The sequence below is a fragment of the Lissotriton vulgaris genome, chromosome 6 (genome assembly GCF_964263255.1).
Source record: "Lissotriton vulgaris chromosome 6, aLisVul1.2, whole genome shotgun sequence".
NCBI lineage: Eukaryota > Metazoa > Chordata > Amphibia > Caudata > Salamandridae > Lissotriton > Lissotriton vulgaris.
Genome location: NC_141694.1, coordinates 1,504,593,812 through 1,504,614,236, shown reverse-complemented (window position 1 = coordinate 1,504,614,236; position 20,425 = coordinate 1,504,593,812). Strand labels below are relative to the sequence as shown.

General features: G+C 46.8%; 1 protein-coding gene across 1 annotated transcript in view; it reads left to right on the top strand.

Moving 5' to 3' along the window:
• Window positions 1–20,425, top strand: part of NAPB (NSF attachment protein beta) — a 236,860-nt gene that overhangs the window by 78,270 nt on the left and 138,165 nt on the right. The window contains exon 2 of the mRNA XM_086927680.1: window positions 7,516–7,595. Coding sequence (XP_086783806.1) covers window positions 7,516–7,595 — 80 coding nt within the window. The remainder of the gene's footprint in view (window positions 1–7,515; window positions 7,596–20,425) is intronic.

Below are 20,425 nucleotides of genomic sequence, written 5' to 3'. Positions count from 1 at the left end.
ATTCCCCAGGAGGGGGCTGTAACCCCTCCTACACAGGAAGGGGCCTTGACCGCCTTTCCTTTTCTTTCGGCGACCCATCCTTAGAAGGGACCGCCTCCCCGTTGAGGGGCCAAAGGCCACCTCTCCCGAGCGCTCCCATCCGTGTTGGGTGACGCCCACTCATAGGGATCTTCCAATTAGTGCTCACCGATCATGACCTTACCGCCCGACCAAAATAAATACGACAAATGCTAACTAAACTAAAAATACATTGGCCACTATGACCGAAAAGCATGTTTATAAATGGACGTCAAATCCGAATTTCTCTAATCATCAAACTTACAAAATTAGACCAATCTTTATTACACATTCAACATCAATACGATACTAACACAACCTGTAAACGAAATAGAATTATCGATCAATTTTATTAAAACAACTGGCTGTCTTCAGGGGCTGGTGGGTGGGTCAAAATTGGCTCTTCGTTCCGTCTCGAGCTCACGTGCAGCGAGGAGGTGCAGCTTCAGAGCCAACAAGAGGATGTCTTCTGGTCTTGCGTCCCTTTTTATCCATCTTCAGGGCGGGCGTAAACCCGCCCCTGCCTGCCCCGAGGGCGTGGCCGGCCGCGTCAGTGTCTAGGCCAGCCCACTCTAGGGCGGGAAAAAGCGCGCCCCGGCTACGCCGCTTCGGGCATACCAGCCGAGACGCGCCTCCCGCCCAAAATGGCTTCCCGGGGGGATCGAGGCACTCTGCCATACGTTCGGGGGGACCGAGTGGTCGCCCCTTTCCATATGGCCGAGATACCCGCCACCCCCTCTCAACACAATCCCCAAAGGAGGGAAACCGGAAACAGTTCTTGAAGTTTTTGGAAGTGGGAGGGAGTGACCCTCCCGGCCGTATTTATTAAAACAAAAAATTAAAACATTAAACATTTCATATTAATGTACAATTTCATTACCACATTGCGATGTTTGGCTAACCTTAACAGATTCTCTAATACAGAGGTTCTCCTAGCCGAACTAACATCCTACAAAACATTTTCTTGAAATATTGAAATTGTACATCCTAACGTTTAAGGGCCAACGGCAAGGTCGTAACCGGTGTCAAGATCCCTAACCAGACATACCCCCCCCACTTGGGAGGGGCGACAGCACTGAGGCGTACTCAAGTGCAACTACTACCAATTTCCCTTTGACTTGACGGGGGCACCTATTAACTCGACGCCAGTTAAAGGTCGTTCGAAGACTCGTGTGAGGTATCTAGAAGGTATCGTGGACCTCCCCCCAACCCCACACAACTTACCGCATCTGCCGTCGCAGATGTCACTGGCCCCGGGAAATTCCCCAGGAGGGGGCTGTAACCCCTCCTACACAGGAAGGGGCCTTGACCGCCTTTCCTTTTCTTTCGGCGACCCATCCTTAGAAGGGACCGCCTCCCCGTTGAGGGGCCAAAGGCCACCTCTCCCGAGCGCTCCCATCCGTGTTGGGTGACGCCCACTCATAGGGATCTTCCAATTAGTGCTCACCGATCATGACCTTACCGCCACAGGCCGGATAGTTGACCGGCTATCCGGACCCCCCACAAAACTCCTACCTAAAGGTCATGTGTCAACGATTTTAACCATGCTAAGAAGTCTCCCAAGAGTAACTCATTCCCCACCCGAGACAAATGCACACCATCCCCCAAATACATACTGTCATCATTAATACAGCTGTGAGAAATAGAATGCAATGTCCTGGAACGGAACAACCTACTCACTTTGTTGTTAAGCTTTCTAACAGAATGATTCAAAGCAGGAATAGAGATAGCCCCCCGCCACACCTTTCGTGGAATCAAATGGGACCATGCAATTGTGCACCCCGGAATTCTCCTCGCTAACCAACTTACCGTGGAAAGCATTGCCTCCAGGAGTAGTCGTCTACCGGTGGTGACCAAATCATTGCCCCCTACATGTACTATAACTATAGACGGCGGTGACCTTGTCCGCCCTAACAAACCCTCGAAAAATGTTTGAAACTGGTCAATACAGAGACCGCCTCTTCCGTAGAAGGACATCCTGTACCCGTATTCCCCAGCTACGTGAATCATGTCACCTGCTTTGAATACGTCTGCGGCACGCCTCACGTATGAGTGGCCAACGACCCACACCTCCTTTTTCACAGCCGGTGACGTCTGACCGCTGGCCCGGTGTAGGGTCGACTGCATAGTCCGCCCCGCCTCGTAGGCTTGCGTAACTGAAAACCAAACAAAAACAAGAAGCGTGAGTACATCATTACAGCTTCATAACATGTGCAACCGCACGTATCTCTTATAACAATTGGAGGACCAACGCCCCACTCGTTTCACTTGCTCAACATTAAGACCCCTGGCTGTAGCTTCCGTAGCAGCCCCTATCCGAAAGGAATGGGTCCCAAATTCGCCCGGGTTCAAGCCCGCAGCGGCAATTGACATCGCAAGCACCCGCTGAAACTGAAATTTCGTCAGTGGGGTGGCGTCTGCGTGTCTTAACAAAGTCCCCCCCCATGATGCCACCCTTTGTGCTAGGTAATCTTCTAAACACTTTACCGGACACATGGAGGACCCAGGAATCCTGCGTATGATGACGCAGTCACCCATCCCCTCTTGATCAGTCTTGGACCTTACAAAGGAGACAGTCATTGTTTCTCCCTTGATCTGAACGTGTTCTTGGCACAAACCCCCTGCCACATCCAGTTTGCTCCTTGCAACTAGTTCGCTTACCCGCATTGCCCCGTGAAATGCTAGCGTAAAAGCGGCTCGGAACAGCACCGCCTCAAACTGAGATGAACATGTGGCCGGGAGTGTGGCCAACAACTGGGACAATCTATCCAAACCTATCGGGCGCCTTTCATCTACTCTGCGACCCTCAAGGCGTTGCCACCCACGCAGCGCTTTCTGTACAACGAAAGACGCTGTCGGGTCCTGGATAGCGTGTGTTCTGGCAACAAAGGAAATGGCAGCACGATGCCTCTGGGCCGTAGCCACCGATTTCCCAGCCCTACGTAAGGACATCAGAAAATTCACTACCCATTCCTCGTGACCCCAAAGCCGCTCTCTATCAGTCCCCAAAAAGGCTAAATAGGCCCGAAACGCCCCTTCGTATGCCTTCCTCGTCCTTGGTGCTAGACTCTCTCCCACGAGGTGACGAAGTTCGGGGCACCGAGAGACCAGAGAGCTTCGGGAAAGGGTGCCGGCTCTGGGTCCGCTGAGGGGAGGAAACCCGAGAAAGCCTGCATTTGAAAACGAGACAATGCGTCAGCCGCCTGATTCATCACCCCTGGAACATGCTTTGCTCTGAATAGCACGTTCAATTGCATACAAAGTAAAACAATTTCCTTAAGCAGTCTTAAAATCATTTTACAACGTGCTGCCTGACTATTGATACACTCGACCACGGTCATATTGTCAGACCAAAATATGACAGAGTGATCTTTGAACCCTTCGGGCCATGTTCTCAGGGCCACCAAGATGGGAAACAGTTCCAGGAAAGCAATATTACTCGTCAGACCATTCTCATGCCACCATGTCGGCCATCTTTGTGCTGACCACTTTGTGCCGAAGATGGCGCCAAAACCTATGCTTCCTGCTGAATCCGTCCATAGCCCTAGCTCTTCAGAGGACACGGCTGGTTTATTCCAGACGACGCGACCATTAAAGTCTGCCAGAAATGCTAACCAAATACGCATGTCCTGGCGGACCTCAGCCGATAGTCTCGTGCGATGATGGCCCTCTCTTAGGCCGACCATCGCCTGGGCAATTGAACGAGAAAAGGGGCGGGCCATTGGTATCACCCTCAGGGCAAAATTCAACTGTCCCACCAACTGCTGTAATTGTTGCAGCGTAACTTTAGATGCCGTTATACACACTTGCAGAGCTGCCCTGAACTTCAACACTTTGTCAGCTGGCAAACGGAAACAACCCTCACTGGAGTCCAACTCGATCCCCAGAAACTCGAGGCAAGTCGTAGGACCCACTGTTTTACCCGGCGCCAATGGCACACCAAACTGTTTCATTAACACACAAAATTCGGCCAAGGCCCGGCCACATTCAAGATCCCCGGCTGCCCCAAGAAACAGAAAATCATCAAGGTAGAGCATTACATATTCGAAACCCGTTTTCTTTGTGAAGACCCATTGTAGAAAACTACTGAATTTCTCGAAATAGGCACAGGATATAGAGCACCCCATTGGCATACACCTATCCATGTAATAACAACCCTGAAACATGAATCCCAGGAGACGCTGGTCGTCTGGGTGTACCGGGAGCAATCGGAACGCTGACTCGATATCTGACTTCGCCATCAGCGCCCCGGGCCCCAGGCGATTCAAAATGGCTACGGCCTCATCGAAGGATGCGTACCGCACCGAACACACTTCTGGATCGATTGCATCATTTACGGAAAGCCCTCGTGGAGCTGACAAATTATGAATCAGTCGGAACTCTCCTGGGTCTTTCTTGGGGACTACCCCTAAGGGAGAACAAACAAAATTCTGAACCGGTGGTACACTAAACGGGCCGGCGACCCGACCTCCTGCAATCTCTTTACGGATCTTATCCTGTACTACGGGCGTATGCTGCAGGACGGAAAGTTGATTTTTGCACTTCTCCACACCCCGAAAGTCCCCTACCGGGATGCGGAAACCATACGAAAAACCGTTCCGCAGCACCCCAGCAGAAGTACGATCCGGGTATTCACTGAGCCAGGGAATCATCGCCAGGGTATCAATCGGGGTTGGTAAAGGCGCCCCTCGGACTACGTTAGACCTGTTTGGCGCCTCCTCTCCCCCCATTATCACCCGTTCTGGCTCTGCACATGGACTCAGGATGGGACGACCCGCAACCACTACATTCATGTTTGAATTTACACGATCCCTGGGGTCTAGTACATTTCCCTCTGTTGAAATTAAAGCAGAAACCCCTTTTTCCAGTATTGCCGGCAGGTTTCGAGTAATCGTCGGTACCCGTACCTGATCGAAAGGGCGTCCCCGCATATTGCCGGGAGGATTCGCCAACATTACTTCCTACCAACGGCATTTTTAACATTCCTGTCTCCTTCATTTTATCCCAAGTCAAAGAATCATAACAATCCCAGGTTAAACTTTTATTATGCTCCTTTGCCTTTCTGAAAAGATTATCGTAACAGAACCAATGGTTACCCTGGTGCGATGTCGAGTACCCCATGATTCGTGATTGATAGATTGGAAACTCGGAAAGCAACTCAGGCCTACGCTCCCCCAAGATTGACGTAAAAATTCCCCAAGCATTGCCCCAATTGCCAATATTCTCATTCACTTTAAAGGCGGCCATTTTTGCGCGCCAAACACTCGGGTGCATGAGGTCCTTCTGACTCTTAACATGCTCCACCTCATAATGATCAACAAGCAACGAGAAAATGTTCACATACTCCCCTGCCCAAATCTTTTCCTTAATTGCCAAAGGAACATGTTGACCCAACTTTTCTCTACGAGAGGGTGTTGACTCATCCCTCGCTATCGGCAATGGCCGCTTACCTGCACCGGACGCCGCCTCTGTGGTCGTACTCGTCCCTTGTGGCTTGTCTACTACTGCAGCCGGCGCGGACACCTTGGCTGCATCCCGTTTATCGCGCAATTGTTTCATTAGCGCCTGTGCCTCGGCAGCCGTGGCGCCCTCACTACTGTCGCCCAACCACGCTGCAAGCTGTGCCGCCAGCTCGGGCGGCATATCCTCATTGGACACGGGGGTGACCACAACGGGAATCGGATTCCCCTCCTCCGGCACGGGAGTTGGTGCCTCGAGCGGGGCACTGGGACCCGGGATGTCTTCTCCCGCTGCTCCCCTCTTGGGCCTCTTGTTTTTCCCTCCCGGGGCTGCCCCCGCCAAAGGACGTTTAGGTCCCCCTTCCTCGTTCTTATCCACCCGCTTCTTTAGTTCGGACATCTCCTTCATGAGAACACGCAGCATCTGATCAGTTGTCATGCGTTTTCCCGCCTTCCTCGGCATTCTCCAACAGAGTAACTGTAAAACAAACAAGAACGATTAAAACGCTCAAAATTGGCTCTTCGTTCCGTCTCGAGCTCACGTGCAGCGAGGAGGTGCAGCTTCAGAGCACAGGAACAAGAGGATGTCTTCTGGTCTTGCGTCCCTTTTTATCCATCTTCAGGGCGGGCGTAAACCCGCCCCTGCCTGCCCCGAGGGCGTGGCCGGCCGCGTCAGTGTCTAGGCCAGCCCACTCTAGGGCGGGAAAAAGCGCGCCCCGGCTATGCCCCTTCGGGCATACCAGCCGAGACGCGCCTCCCGCCCAAAATGGCTTCCCGGGGGGATCGAGGCACTCTGCCATACGTTCGGGGGGACCGAGTGGTCGCCCCTTTCCACATTCCTGGGTGCCCATTAAAAGTCAGTCTGGTAGGTGTCTAAGAAGCCCGCCATGAGGTCATTAACCCCTTCCATTCCGTCATGAGTCACGGTGGGGCTGTGGTGATGACGGAATGGTTCCATCACGACCACGCCCGCGATTGGAATGTCCAACACAGGGCTGGAATTCCTGCTGCACGGAAGATTACTCTGGGCGTTGCAGCTCCTGCTCTTTCAAGTAGAGATTAGCAGCACAACAGTCTCTGAATCCAGGCTTCATCTTATCTATGAACACACTAATGCAACAATTTTGTGGCGACTCTTTTTAATAATTTATTAAGCATCTAAAGTCACGCATTGTTCCTCTTCAGTGAACTTCAAAAGTCAGACCTTGTATTGTACACTTATCTTTCCCCCTATCCAGTTGGCCATTGTTCAATTAGAGAAAGCCCAGACAGCTATACATTTACAAATGTAAGACTTTTGTTGGTGTTATTTCTAGAACAATGTTCACATATATTTAGAAATGGTATTAATCCCCTCAGTATCATAGGAAAAACGTGCAAACAGTTTTCCTGGGTATGACTTCTGAGAAAAATTGGTGAGAATGCAAACATGCTAAAACACCCAAAAAGGTATAACTTTTTCACGTAGCAAGCTGTGGTAGTCAAAGTAAATAGAGGGCAATACAGTTTTGGATTGCTAGTAACCTGTTTATAAATTTAGAAAAATAAAGCTTTGGCGATACCTGTAAAAAGCATTGTGACACAGAACTTTACAAACGTTTTTGTCATTTATTTAATGTAATGCAAAAACCCAACGGTAGTTTATACAACGTGATAAAGTTGATAAAAATAGCATAATTTTCCATATGTTTGTATCCGCCAGCCATTGAAATGTGTTTCTGCATGGGTACAGCTCATGACCATTGAGATATGAGCACCTTGCTTACTTAAAGATTTTCATTTTATAAGTATGTTAATTTGTAGTGAATCAAGTTTACTCCCATGAATGACATAAATATCATATGGGACTTTGCTTCAAGGTATTTACTTTGTTTTTACCTTCATATTTATGTATTTTGTGTTTTTTACATCTGCTAAATGACTTACAATCAAAGTCATTGTCTCGCACAAGCCTCATTTTGTTTATCATCATATTTTTCTCTCTCTTCTATTTTTTTAGTGGAAACACAAAAGTTGAAGAGGCATGCGAGATGTATGCCAGAGCTGCCAACATGTTCAAGATGGCCAAAAACTGGAGTGGTAGGGGAGTGTTGAGTTTCTTTCTGGCTGTCTGTTTTTTGCTTGATAAAAGAAGGAATGTCTTTCTAAACCACCCCAGATTTACATTGGTATTCTTTTTTTTTCCAGCAAAGTTACCTAGTTCGCATGTTCACAGCAAGCACATAAAGAAAAGTAATTTATGAGTGCAATTGTGGCCCAGTACATACGATGGATATGTCTGTGAAATAAAATTGCAATTTGATATTTAGTTTCTTATTGATAATAAATCAGGAATGATTGATATGCCTGTCTGAGAGTCCGCTGATTCTGTAGACAAAACTTGATAGTCAGAAGGAGTGCTGACATGTCCGGCTCATGCGTTCCTCATTTTTAGTTGCCTATGTCCTGTTTTAGGTTTACATCTATAATAACTGATGCACCCCACCAAAAGGGAAATAGCCTTCACCGGTGTAAACATTTCAACGCTGAAAAAACACCTGCCTAGCCACAAACTAAATGCCATTCAAAGAAAGGAAAAGGAGAGTGCAAGAGTAATTTTTGTATTTCTTCCAGAAGGGGCCAATAGAATGTTACTTTGTTATACATGGTAGCAGCAAGTAAGACTGGGCTAACATTCTGCTTAAGTTCTGTTTAGGAATGTCACTAAAATATTGTTTTTTCTTCCTTTTTGCTTTTTTCAGTTTTGTGGTCTTTGGCCTAAAGATGCAGGGTTTAGAAGCATGTTTTCGGTCTTGTTTAATTATTTTATAAACTGGAGATAATCAGGAACTATCAAAATCATATTTGATATTTTGGCTACCTTTGATTTGTTCACTGATAGGTAAAATGGCTGGTTTCATAAGAATCTTTCCCAATATGTACGATCTCATTTGCCCACATTGCATGCTTAGATATTTACAGGGAAACAGGACTGCCGTAGTGGATATAATACAAACACATGAGTCTGAAAGCACCCTTGCCTACCAAGTGTTCAGCAAAATTGGTGTAGATGTGAAACATCTCCTTGAGAGTAGTGTAGCGTTCTAGCCTACGCACGTCATGCCAGCGTGACGTGCGACGGCCATGTTGGCGCCGGATGCGCGCGCATCCATTAGCGCCCGGCAAATACACGGAGAAGAGCGCCGGCCGGCGCTCCTCGGTGCAGTTTATGCTGTATGTTAATTAAATACAGATTTCAACTACATACCGTCTGCCTGTCATTATTTGACATCACAACAGTGGCGACGAGGTCGGGAGACACCACCTGACAACCACAAAGAGAAAAAATAGGATCGTCGACCCCACGTGGCAACCACGAGGCACAGGAGAACCTGGACACAGCCACTGGGCCCACTCACACACGAGCAGGACCCACCGGGCACTGCCAATCGACGACAAGGACACACCAGAGGTACGGGGGGAAACCGAGGAGCGTGGCAGTGCCACGGCGCAGCACAGAGGCGGCGAATAAGCCAGAGTAGCGGCGCGACCACCCTGCAAGCAACAAGACGCGCGTGTGGCGTTCCGGAGGACTGAAGCCAGGGAGGACCAGCGCTGGCTACCAAAGGGGAGGAGGAGGGGACCAACATTAAGAGTCCCCAAGAAGTTACCAACTCAGAGGTTAAGGATAACACCCCAGGCAGCCCCACAGGCAAAAGTACCGACGCAATAGCCACCAGGGAAGTAAAGATGAGCACACCGGCAGGGTATGCAATAGCACCAGTGCAATTCCTGCCGAAACCGGGTGAACCACTGATGAAGTGGGAGGACTGGAAAGAATACATAGATAACTTCATAGGGGTCCTGGAAGATGAAAATGAAGAAAAGTTCACCCCTCAAAGGAAGAAACGTATTCTGTTGCTGAATCTGGGTCCAGAAGGACTCAGAATCTACAAAAGTCTAGTACCGAAAAAGAGAGAAGACACCGATAAGGATGTATATGCACATGCGGTGGAAGACCTAGATGAACGATATCGACCCACCATCTGCGTCTCGGTGGACAGATACAATTTCCAGCAAAGGAAACAAAAGGCGGGAGAAACTATCGAAGAATACGTGGCGGCCCTGAGGAAACTGGCGGCCACGTGCAAATACGCACTGTGGGAAGACGAGTTCATCAAGGACCAGATTGTCATGCACACCACGAGTACAAATATACAAGACAAGCTGTGGGCGAGCGGCGACACTACGCTCAAAGATGCGTTAGTCATTGTAAAAAGAGCGGAACTCGCACGGAGGTGCGCGAATGCGACTAAGAAGGAAACGGCCAACCCGACCACGGTGAACAGGATACAAGAAGAGGAGCACCGTAGAGACCAGAAAAGCAAGCCACCAGGAGCCAAGGGAACCAACAGATGGCAAGGGAAACCGGCAACCAACGAAAGCAGGAAAACGTGCTACAGGTGCGGAAGCTGGACCCATGAAGCACATGATAGGAGGTGTCCGGCGTTCCGGGCCAAATGCCTACACTGTGGCATCATAGGCCACTATGAGAAGGTGTGTCGGAAGAAACAGCAAAAGGGAATGGTAAAATACGTAGAGCAAGGGGAGGAAGACCAAGAGGAAGCCACGGAAGAAGAAGTGATCACCGTATTATGCATATACGACCAGGTACTGAGCGTGGATGGGAGAAGGTCGACCAAACCTGTTCTAGACATGTCCATGGGCGGCATCACCATCACAGTAGTGGCAGACACCGGCTCTCCATTTACCATTATTCAACGGGCAGTATGGGAAGCAGAGTTCCAACCCCAGCTGGGCCCAGAATTGGAGAAATTAGACATTCGACCTGTCACCTACAATGGAGATCGCATCCCCATGTTGGGATTCCGACGCCTGCTGTTTGAGTTCAGAGACCGATCCGCATGGTGCAAACTATACGTCGCGGAAAAAGGGCCGTCCGTACTAGGATGGTTGGATCAAGGCGACCTGGGTATAAAACTAGATCCCGGAGGAAAGGAACAAATCCTACTCGCAGAACAGGAGGAATGGCCGGACATGAGCAGATGGAAAGAGCACTATCCGAAGGTGTTCGGAGGCACCGTGGGGAGAATGGAGAAGTTTCAACATAAGATTGTGCTCAAGGAAGGAGCCGTCCCAGTTGCGCATAAGATGAGAAACGTGCCAATAGCTGTGAGGGAAGCAGTCCAGACGGAACTTCAAGAATTGGAGAGGAAAGGCATAATAGAACCGATCACCTGCGCCGAATGGCTGGCGCCCTTAGTAGTCGTAATGAAGCCCAACGGGAAGGTCCGGCTCTGTGTGGACCTGAGAGAACTGAACAAAAACATAGTAGTGGAGAAATTTCCCCTTCCCAGAATTGAAGAGATGTTAGCCAAGACCAGAGGAGTAAGATGGTACTCCACAATCGACTTGACCTCGGCCTACCACCAAGTAGCACTGCACCCAGACAGCAAAAGCCTCACATCCTTCATCACCCCGTTCGGGTGCTACCGGTTCTGTCGCATGCCGTTTGGGCTGGCCTCGGCGGCGGCAGTCTTCCAAAAGATGATGCACCAACTGTTCAAGGGTTGCGAGGGAGTCCAATACTTCCAGGATGACATCCTAGTGATGGGGTGTGACAGGAAGGATCATGACCGGAAACTGGAGAAGGTGCTACAGACTCTGGAAATCAAAGGCCTCACAGCAGAATGGTCGAAATGCCGTTTGGGCCTACAGTCGGTGACATACCTAGGCCATGAAATTGGACAACAAGGGGTCACACCAAAGATGGAAAACGTAAAAGCTATTGCAGAAGCACCACCCCCCAAGAACAAGGAAGAAGTCAGGTCGTTCTTGGGAATGGCAGAGTACTATAGTAAATTCGTGGTACACTTCGCCTCCAAGACCTACAACATGAGGTTGCTGACCAGGGAGAGCACAGCGTTCCAGTGGACACCGGAAGCCCAAGCAGAGTTCGAAACCATCAAAAAGGACATCACAGGTGCCATACCCCTCAAGGGATACGATCCACAGGGCAACACGGTGCTCACCACCGATGCAAGTGACAAAGGGTTGGGCGCTGTGCTCATGCAAGACCGAGGAAGAGGGGACATGGAGACAATCAGCTTTGCATCCAGGGCACTGACGGATACCGAAAGCAAGTACAGCGTCATCGAGAAAGAGATGCTAGCGGTGGTTTGGGCCATGACGAGGTTCCGGCAATTCTTGTGGGGTACCCGATTCCTGCTCAAGACCGACCACAAGCCGTTGGTAAAGGTATTGACGTCGTGCGGGCATGCCAGCGCTACCCCCAGGATATCCAAAATGTCCTTAAAATTGCTTGAATTCAGGTACGATGTGGAGTACATCCCGGGGAACCGGAACCGAGTGGCGGACTACCTGAGTAGAGCAGCGGCCATGGAACCCGGAGAAGAAGACCCTGCGGACAAAGGGGAGATGGTAGCTCTTATAGAAGACCAGGAGAAGCTGATCAGTCAACAAGAATGGACAGAAGCATACGAAGAAGATACCGACCTAAAGGAAGTAAAGATGCATGTCATACAAGGATGGCCAGACAAGAGGAACATGAAGACAAGTATCAGGCCTTATTTTGAAGTAAAGGAGGAACTGTCAGTAGGAGACAAGGGGATATTCATCTACAGAGGAGACAAGGTGATTCCCCCAAGGAACATCGTCAAAAAGTTACTGGACCTGCTACATGAAGGCCATTTGGGCATAGGAAAACTAAAGGCCCGATCCAAACAAAACTACTGGTGGCCAGGCATGGACATAAGAGCAGAGAGGCATGTCCGGGAGTGTCCACAATGTCAAGGAGCCGACAAGACATTGAAACCACTTCGCCCAGCTCTTGGGAAGTTCGATTCTCCCTCCAACCCGTGGGAAGAGCTGTCCGTAGACATTTTGGGACCAGTACTAGACGATCAGGGCATGCAGAAATATGTGTGTGTACTCATGGATCGATACTCCAAGTGGCCCGAGCTGAAGGTGGGTGAGTCCATGGACACTGAGAACATCCTGAAGTTCCTGTCCGAAACATTCACAAGGGAAGGAATCCCCAAGATCATCTTAAGTGATAATGGCCCGCAGTTTACATCAGAGAGATGGAATCAATTCATGGCGAGAAATGGCATCACCATCAGACACACTGCAATTTATCACCCGGCTGGCAACGGCCTAGTAGAACGCTTTAACAGAGTAGTCATGGGAGCCATACAAGCGGCCATATCCAGCAACAAAGACTGGGAGAAAGCATTGGAGAACATGGTGTGGGCCTACAGAATAACTCCCACCGGCACGGGGTACAGCCCGTTTCAAATATTGAGAGGACGTGAACCCTTCACGCATGACAACAGGATCTGGAAGGAAAGGGTGGTAACCAGCGAGTGGTCCCCGGCAGTAGTAAGAGCCAATCTGGAGAGAGCGCAAGAAATCTACACAACCCACTACAACAAACGGAGGAATGCGAAGGAGACTGGCCTAGAGAAGGGAGAGTGGGTGAGAGTAAAGCTAGCCACTCTACAAAAGAAAGGTGACAGCAAATATAGCAAGCCGATGCAAGTCAAGGAAGTGTACGATCGAGCGGCTTTGCTCAGCGATGGTAATGTGTGGTCACAGGACCGCATGGCCCGATGTAACAAGGTATTGAGATGGGAACAACGTGGTACCGAGAGTGAAGACTGGGATGAATCGAATGTAGACAGTGGACAAAGCGAAAGTGGACAAGGCGACGGAGCAAGTGAGGAGAGAGAAAGAGTAAGTGAAGAAGGAACTGAGAGGCGAGGAGCAGAGATGGATACGTTGGGAGAAGAGACTAACGGTGATGGAGCAGTAAGTGAACACCTGACAGGAAGTGAGACACAGTCACAAGGTACGCAAGAGAACTCTGGCAGAAGAACCAGGAGTGGAAGGCAGGTGGTAAGACCTTCCAGATTTCGAGATTTTGAGATGGAGAACGACATGTAAGTGACTATCCAGACATTGGTAAAAGGGGGAGATATGTAGCGTTCTAGCCTACGCACGTCACGCCAGCGTGACGTGCGACGGCCATGTTGGCGCCGGATGCGCGCGCATCCATTAGCGCCCGGCAAATACACGGAGAAGAGCGCCGGCCGGCGCTCCTCGGTGCAGTTTATGCTGTATGTTAATTAAATACAGATTTCAACTACATACCGTCTGCCTGTCATTATTTGACATCACTACAAGTAGGCTGGGCGATACTTTTAGTAACTTTGGCACTGCAACATGTTCCATGTTAGAGTGCTTGCCACTTGGTAAGCAAAGAAATATCGAGGAGCAATTCAGGAACTGTTATTTTACAATGTATGAGAAATGATTTGCAAACATGCATAAAAATGTCCATTCCCCAACCATTGCATTTGAAGTCTATGAAGCCTCACTGTAGAAATTCTATATTCCTTCCATATTATGGAATTTTCTCCGAAGTGGCAAAAGTGCTGCTTCATTTATGACTGCTTTATTGACTCCGAGGGCATATGCGCCCAGTTCAAAGCCCGTGTGATGATTGGGGCCTTAAATTTATGTAAAGAGATTAGTGCTTTGTCAAAATCTGGTAGGGAAGGAATAGTTCGGATGTAGGTGGTTAAGCAGAGTAGGTTCCATTCTTAACATGACACCGGTGTGAGGGCCTAGAGGGAACGTAATACGGGACCTTAGGGGGTTCAGCCCAAACTACGGCAGTAGCTCAAGATATTGAATATTCTTTTTTGAGAAGGTGGTACGTTTCAGTTATGTTGTAGGAATTAACCTTGTTACCTAGATTACACTAAATATATAATGGTTCTAGTCTTGAGAAAGTCATGGCGGATGTGTTGGATGAAACATGTGTTAGCTTAGATTTATGAAGTTGGAAAGAACTATGTTTCTGTTAAACTAAGCACAGAAGAAAATAATATTTGTCTTAGAGTAACTGAATACATATTTTGACATATGTGATACACTATGGACTATTGAATTGTTCTCTGATTGTTCTCACATAATCTATAACCATGCTCTTAACATGGCTCCATTGGTTTGAGCTTGTTGCTGGGCTACTTCACTGAGAACCTTCTGCAGGTATGAGAAGAATCAGAAGGCACTAAAAAGATTGATTTAGTGGAAAATACTCTGGAAAGATACTTAGGGGTATTACAGTTCCTGCAAACAATCTTGGTCTTCTTTGCTCTCTCCCTCAGCCCCCCTCTACCATACTGAGCAGCAGGCTAGTGATATTTTAGATGGATCCATATCTCCTGAGATAGTGCATCAGGGTAGAAGAGGAAGCACATCCAATTTCCAGCATACCGCAGCCACCTGGTGGAAATTGGGGTGGTTGAGTCAGGTATTTTTAGTAAGTTGTGTGCAATCCCGTCTACAACAACCACAGCATGCAAACAGACACACATTAACACCAGACACACTCTGGTGGAACAGAGGGTCTGCTGCGTTAGCATTCCAGACTGGCTCTATAATGTGTAAGTTAGTCAAACGGGGGAATCCCTGGGGTCTACTGGTCGACCGATAGCTATTGGCCTTTCCTATTTTAAGAGGAAAGAGGTCACAAAGTGCAGAGGGTATTAGAACAATTGTAAAAATAGTTTTCCACAAAGAAATAGGATCGTTAACAATCTATAATTATTAAAAAATACAATCAATCACGTAATAAAAACAAAGCGAGTTCATACAGTTTACACAAAACAATTTAAAATCCAAGTAAAAGGTACCTTGGAGGGATAAAAATCAACAGTGTTACACATACATGATATTACGGTACGCGGAAAGTGAAGACATAACTAAAACATATTTACAAAAGATATACAGCAAAATACATGTAATTACAAAAAAAACCCTTAGTGCATATGTGGCTCACCAGATATCTTTGCCACTCAATTAAACCAGATCCAATGGCCTGACCCAATTCAGTTACTATAAAGCTTTAGTGGAAGAATGAGATACCCATCTAAAGTTTTACCCGGCCCTAACTGGATTCTTTTAAACAAAGAAACAGTGCGTCGACGCGTTTCGGTGCTGTACAGTTGATTTTGTGGCACCTTCCTCAGGACTTCTCTTTTCTGGGGTTTCAGGGAACGGATGGCTATACCGTATCCTTAGGGTTGTGTGGGCGATGTACCGTGATGTGGTCTGCTTGTTATCGCACTAGGCTTCCTCAAATTTTGTTCCTTCGGCCTTCTTTCTCCTAGCTTTGGAGCTCCTTATCTTGGGGTCTCTTTTCTTCTCTCAATTGTCAGGCGTTCTCTCAAGTTTCATGCATCTCAAATAATTTTAAAACGTGCTTTGAACGGGCTTATAAAGTTGTAGGTCTCTTCCAGAACCAGATATGTTCCGAATTTCGTAGTGGCCGTACTTCTGCCTCGTTCCTTCTCGAGGCAGAAGTACGGCCACTACGAAATTCGGAACATATCTGGTTCTGGAAGAGACCTACAACTTTATATGCCCGTTCAAAGCACGTTTTAAAATTATTTGAGATGCATGAACCTTGAGAGAACGCCTGACAATTGAGAGAAGAAAAGAGACCCCAAGATAAGGAGCTCCAAAGCTAGGAGAAAGAAGGCCGAAGGAACAAAATTTGAGGAAGCCTAGTGCGATAACAAGCAGACCACATCACGGTACATCGCCCACACAACCCTAAGGATACGGTATAACCATCCGTTCCCTGAAACCCCAGAAAAGAGAAGTCCTGAGGAAGGTGCCACAAAATCAACTGTACAGCACCGAAACGCGTCGACGCACTGTTTCTTTGTTTAAAAGAATCCAGTTAGGGCCGGGTAAAACTTTAGATGGGTATCTCATTCTTCCACTAAAGCTTTATAGTAACTGAATTGGGTCAGGCCATTGGATCTGGTTTAATTGAGTGGCAAAGATATCTGGTGAGCCACATATGCACTAAGGGTTTTTTTTGTAATTACATGTATTTTGCTGTATATCTTTTGTAAATATGTTTTAGTTATGTCTTCACTTTCCGCGTACCGTAATATCATGTATGTGTAACACTGTTGATTTTTATCCCTCCAAGGTACCTTTTACTTGGATTTTAAATTGTTTTGTGTAAACTGTATGAACTTGCTTTGTTTTTATTACGTGATTGATTGTATTTTTTAATAAATATAGATTGTTAACGATCCTATTTCTTTGTGGAAAACTATTTTTACAATTGTTCTAATACCCTCTGCACTTTGTGACCTCTTTCCTCTTAAAATAGGAAAGGCCAATAGCTATCGGTCGACCAGTAGACCCCAGGGATTCCCCCGTTTGACTAACTGTCTTTCTACCCTGTTCCCTGGTGAAAGTGGGGTACCCTCTCCTTTTGAAACCAATCTATAATGTGTAAGCCTCTTTATTCCTACAGGAGGCACACAAACAGGCTGAGTAAGCTAGAGACCTTCCAAAAAATTAGAGGTGAAGGTGAAATTAAAATGAATACCAGCCTCGTTAAACCATGCAATCTAGTGGTGTGTTAATTACAACACAGGGAGTGGCAATTGTGAACTATGAATAAGTAAAAAGATTTTCTAAGCAGAACACATGATCCTGGAGTCCCAAGACAGTCTACTTGAAAATGCTGGTACAGTTGAAAACTTGATAATCACCTTAGTCCATGGAGGGGAAAAAGATATCCTTTTTAAAATAAACATGTGGAAGATAAAACTGTTGTAGCTGTCCGATCCCGTCAGAGCAATTGAGTCAGGCCCAGACCACTCTAACAGGATTCTAGCAACATGCTATTGAATCGATCTTTCACCTAGGATTGAAAGTAGAGATGTTTAGCGTGAGTGATCAATGCCATAAAACCAACCCTTTATTTTCTGGTGACAATTCATCACTTGGTATTTGGAACGGAATATACTAAATGATGAACTAATACAAAATTAAAGGATCGGCTCAATAACATTGATCGCTCATCCGTATTAATTATTTGAAGAAAGTAATGTTGTGAAGATTAGAATAGTTGGTAACGTTTGGAGCCCACCCCTATGGCAGTTTGCAAGCTTTGTGCCAGGAGAAGAATTCTAAGTTTAAGCTGAGTTTATCACATATGGTTGCAACTCATTACTTTAAAGTTCACTAGCCAACACTGGAAGTTTCTTGGTGTTGGCTTATCACTTGTGCAGAGCTTGTTTAGCACACCTTGAAAATATCGCATTATTTAAGGAGCGCCCCATTCAGAATTGCCTATAAACCCTATTGCTTTTTAGACTAAATTTATAAAAAATGGTGCTTTAAGAGGCACATTTGGGCCTGTTTAGGACTCTGTTTTCTCAAATTTTGCTTAGGGATATACTTTGGAAGAGGGTCAGATATTGATATATATATTCACTGAAAAAAACATAGGTTACAGGCCTTATATAGTTAGGAATTAGCTTTTAAAAACCATTGAAATTCACTCAAAAAACTATAAGTTTTAGGGGTGTTATAGTTAGCTGGACATTTCACTCATACAAAACCATTGAAATTGCTCTTATATAGTACTAACTATATTTCGCGCACCCGCAATCCACTGCTGATGATGTCACATATTAGATCATTCATGACATGATCAGTGACATCACTGATGACATCTCAAATGACATCACTGGACCCCCCAGGCCCCAAATTTTTTTTTTTAAATCGCGGGGTATGCGCACCGTATGCGTAATTTTGGGGCCTGCGGGGGTTCTTGTGGGACCCCCTGAGCAGGCCTAGTGGGTCAGGGTGCTTCTACCCTGCCCCCTTTTTGAGTTCTACACATTTGTTTTTCTGCTTTCCTGTGCCTCAGTCTACCGAGGCACAAGATGGCTGCCAACACTTTCTGTATTGGAGTGTTGACAGACAGTTGACAGTCAAATAGCATTCAGCTCGTGCTCGGAAAGGTACAGAGTACAGTAAGCTGACAGTAATCTTACAGTAAGCTGCTATAGATATATACATGTTTTCTCTTTTGATTTTCTCAGGAACTACTGGAGGGATTTACACCATTTAAACAAAAGGCCCTACTGCGTACCAGTCCCTACCATTTTGCCAAGTTTGGTGTAATTCCGTTCAGCGGTTCGGGCTGTAGCCGTGACTAAACGTCCTATGGAAATTAACATGGGGAAAAGACGTTTTGGGACCCCCCTTTTTTCTCAGCCCCCACTTGACGAATCCCCCCCAAACTTTCAGGGAAGCAGCGGAGCGGGCCATCTTCTTTGAGAAATTCGGGGAGATTCATCAACCGGCGCCAAAGTTATTCCCAATAGAATGTTGCGGATTTCCTATGGAAACTAGGTCCTAACTATATATACCTACTGGCGACCCCCAGTAGGTAATTACTGGAACTCGTAACACTTTCTCTGCTTAGGTGCAGAATAACAGGTGTAGACCTTCTCATGTGCCAGCATTATTTATTTCAGCATATTAGACACAACGCGTTTCGGCCGTCCAAGCGGCCTTGATCACATGACTATGCATAGTGAGATATATATATATATACTAGGGCCCATTTAATCTGTTGCTGGACTGGAGAACCTAGACAGCATACCGGACCCTTTTTAGCCCACTCTTAGGTCTTTTTAGAGGTTTTTGCTGCTACTGTTTTTACTGGCTAAAATGGCTTAAATAGGAGGATGGATTGTAAATGTGGGCATTCAGTCAATATTAGCTTAATACTCAATAACTGATCTTGTGTTTTGTAATGTATGTCTTTTATTAGGTATTTTAACTTATTTTTATCATGTATAGCGGCCCGTCCCGCCGTTGTCCGGGGATGAAATAGAATGTCTGCAATGGTCGGAATAGGCAAGGCAAATTTATTTCAAAACTTGCCTGTGCGTCCGCTCAGAAGCCCTCGTTCGGTAACGCTGAAGGTGAGCGTGTGCTCTTCTGTTTGTTGTCCTTCCCGCAATATGCGAAAGTGTGTTCGCTCCAGCAGAGGACCCGATCGCCGCAAAATGCAAGCACACCCCAAACACGGCGCAGTGCACTTAGACGCCCCACATTGCGTCAACGGCAAACGCCACAATTCCTGCTTCTGAATGCTTCCGGCGTCTCCGACGGCACACGCCCACAACAATGCCGAAGAGCACGCCCACTCGTGTTAGAACGCTAGTCCCACACAGAACGCTTATCACAAGCTGTATAATACCGCAGACTACTTTGCCCCTAACGTTCTTTCCCCTTCTAATGTATATGGTGGGCTGCTGTATAGCCTATGTCCATCTGCTGAAACTGTCCTTTCCAATGCTGTATTGGGTGTTCTGATTGGCGCTGTGGTTCCTGAGCTTACCCGCCTCAAAGGTTTGGGCTCTCTCTTTATTATATTAGTATGGAGATATATAATATGCTGCAACAAATTATCGGAGAATCGACACCAGACGGAAACCACACGTGGGAGCAGTTGATCAAAGTATAAATGCTTTATTAGTGCAGACTCCCCTCTTACTGACAGACTCGTTTCGCCTTGCTGCTTCCTCAAAAATAAGTAATATATATATATATTTGCTATTATCACTGTTTACCACTAAGATACCATGCTAATCTGGATGGGTGCAAACTTATAAGCACAGAGTAACTTACATGGAGTAACTTAAACCTGAAAAAGGATTGGTTTAGTAGGTGGTACTGGGATGTTTTTCCAGTATAGGGTTGAGTTGCCATAGATGGCAGGGTCTTAGCGGTCCTGGGAAGACAAAGGAGTTGAAAACATAGCAATCTATCTGCCTTTGTTCATGTTCCTAAAATAAATTTACCACAATGTGAAGAGATAGTTTGTTCATTAACATAGTTCTTTAACATGCAAGGTTGTATGATAGTGCTCCATAAATATTTTGTTTTGCCCCATTACCTGTAGACAGCCTAACAAAATAATCTCTTTTGAATTGGCTCTGTGTTAAATTCCCGTCTCCAATCCTCTTATACTTGTTTTTTCTTATTTTGTT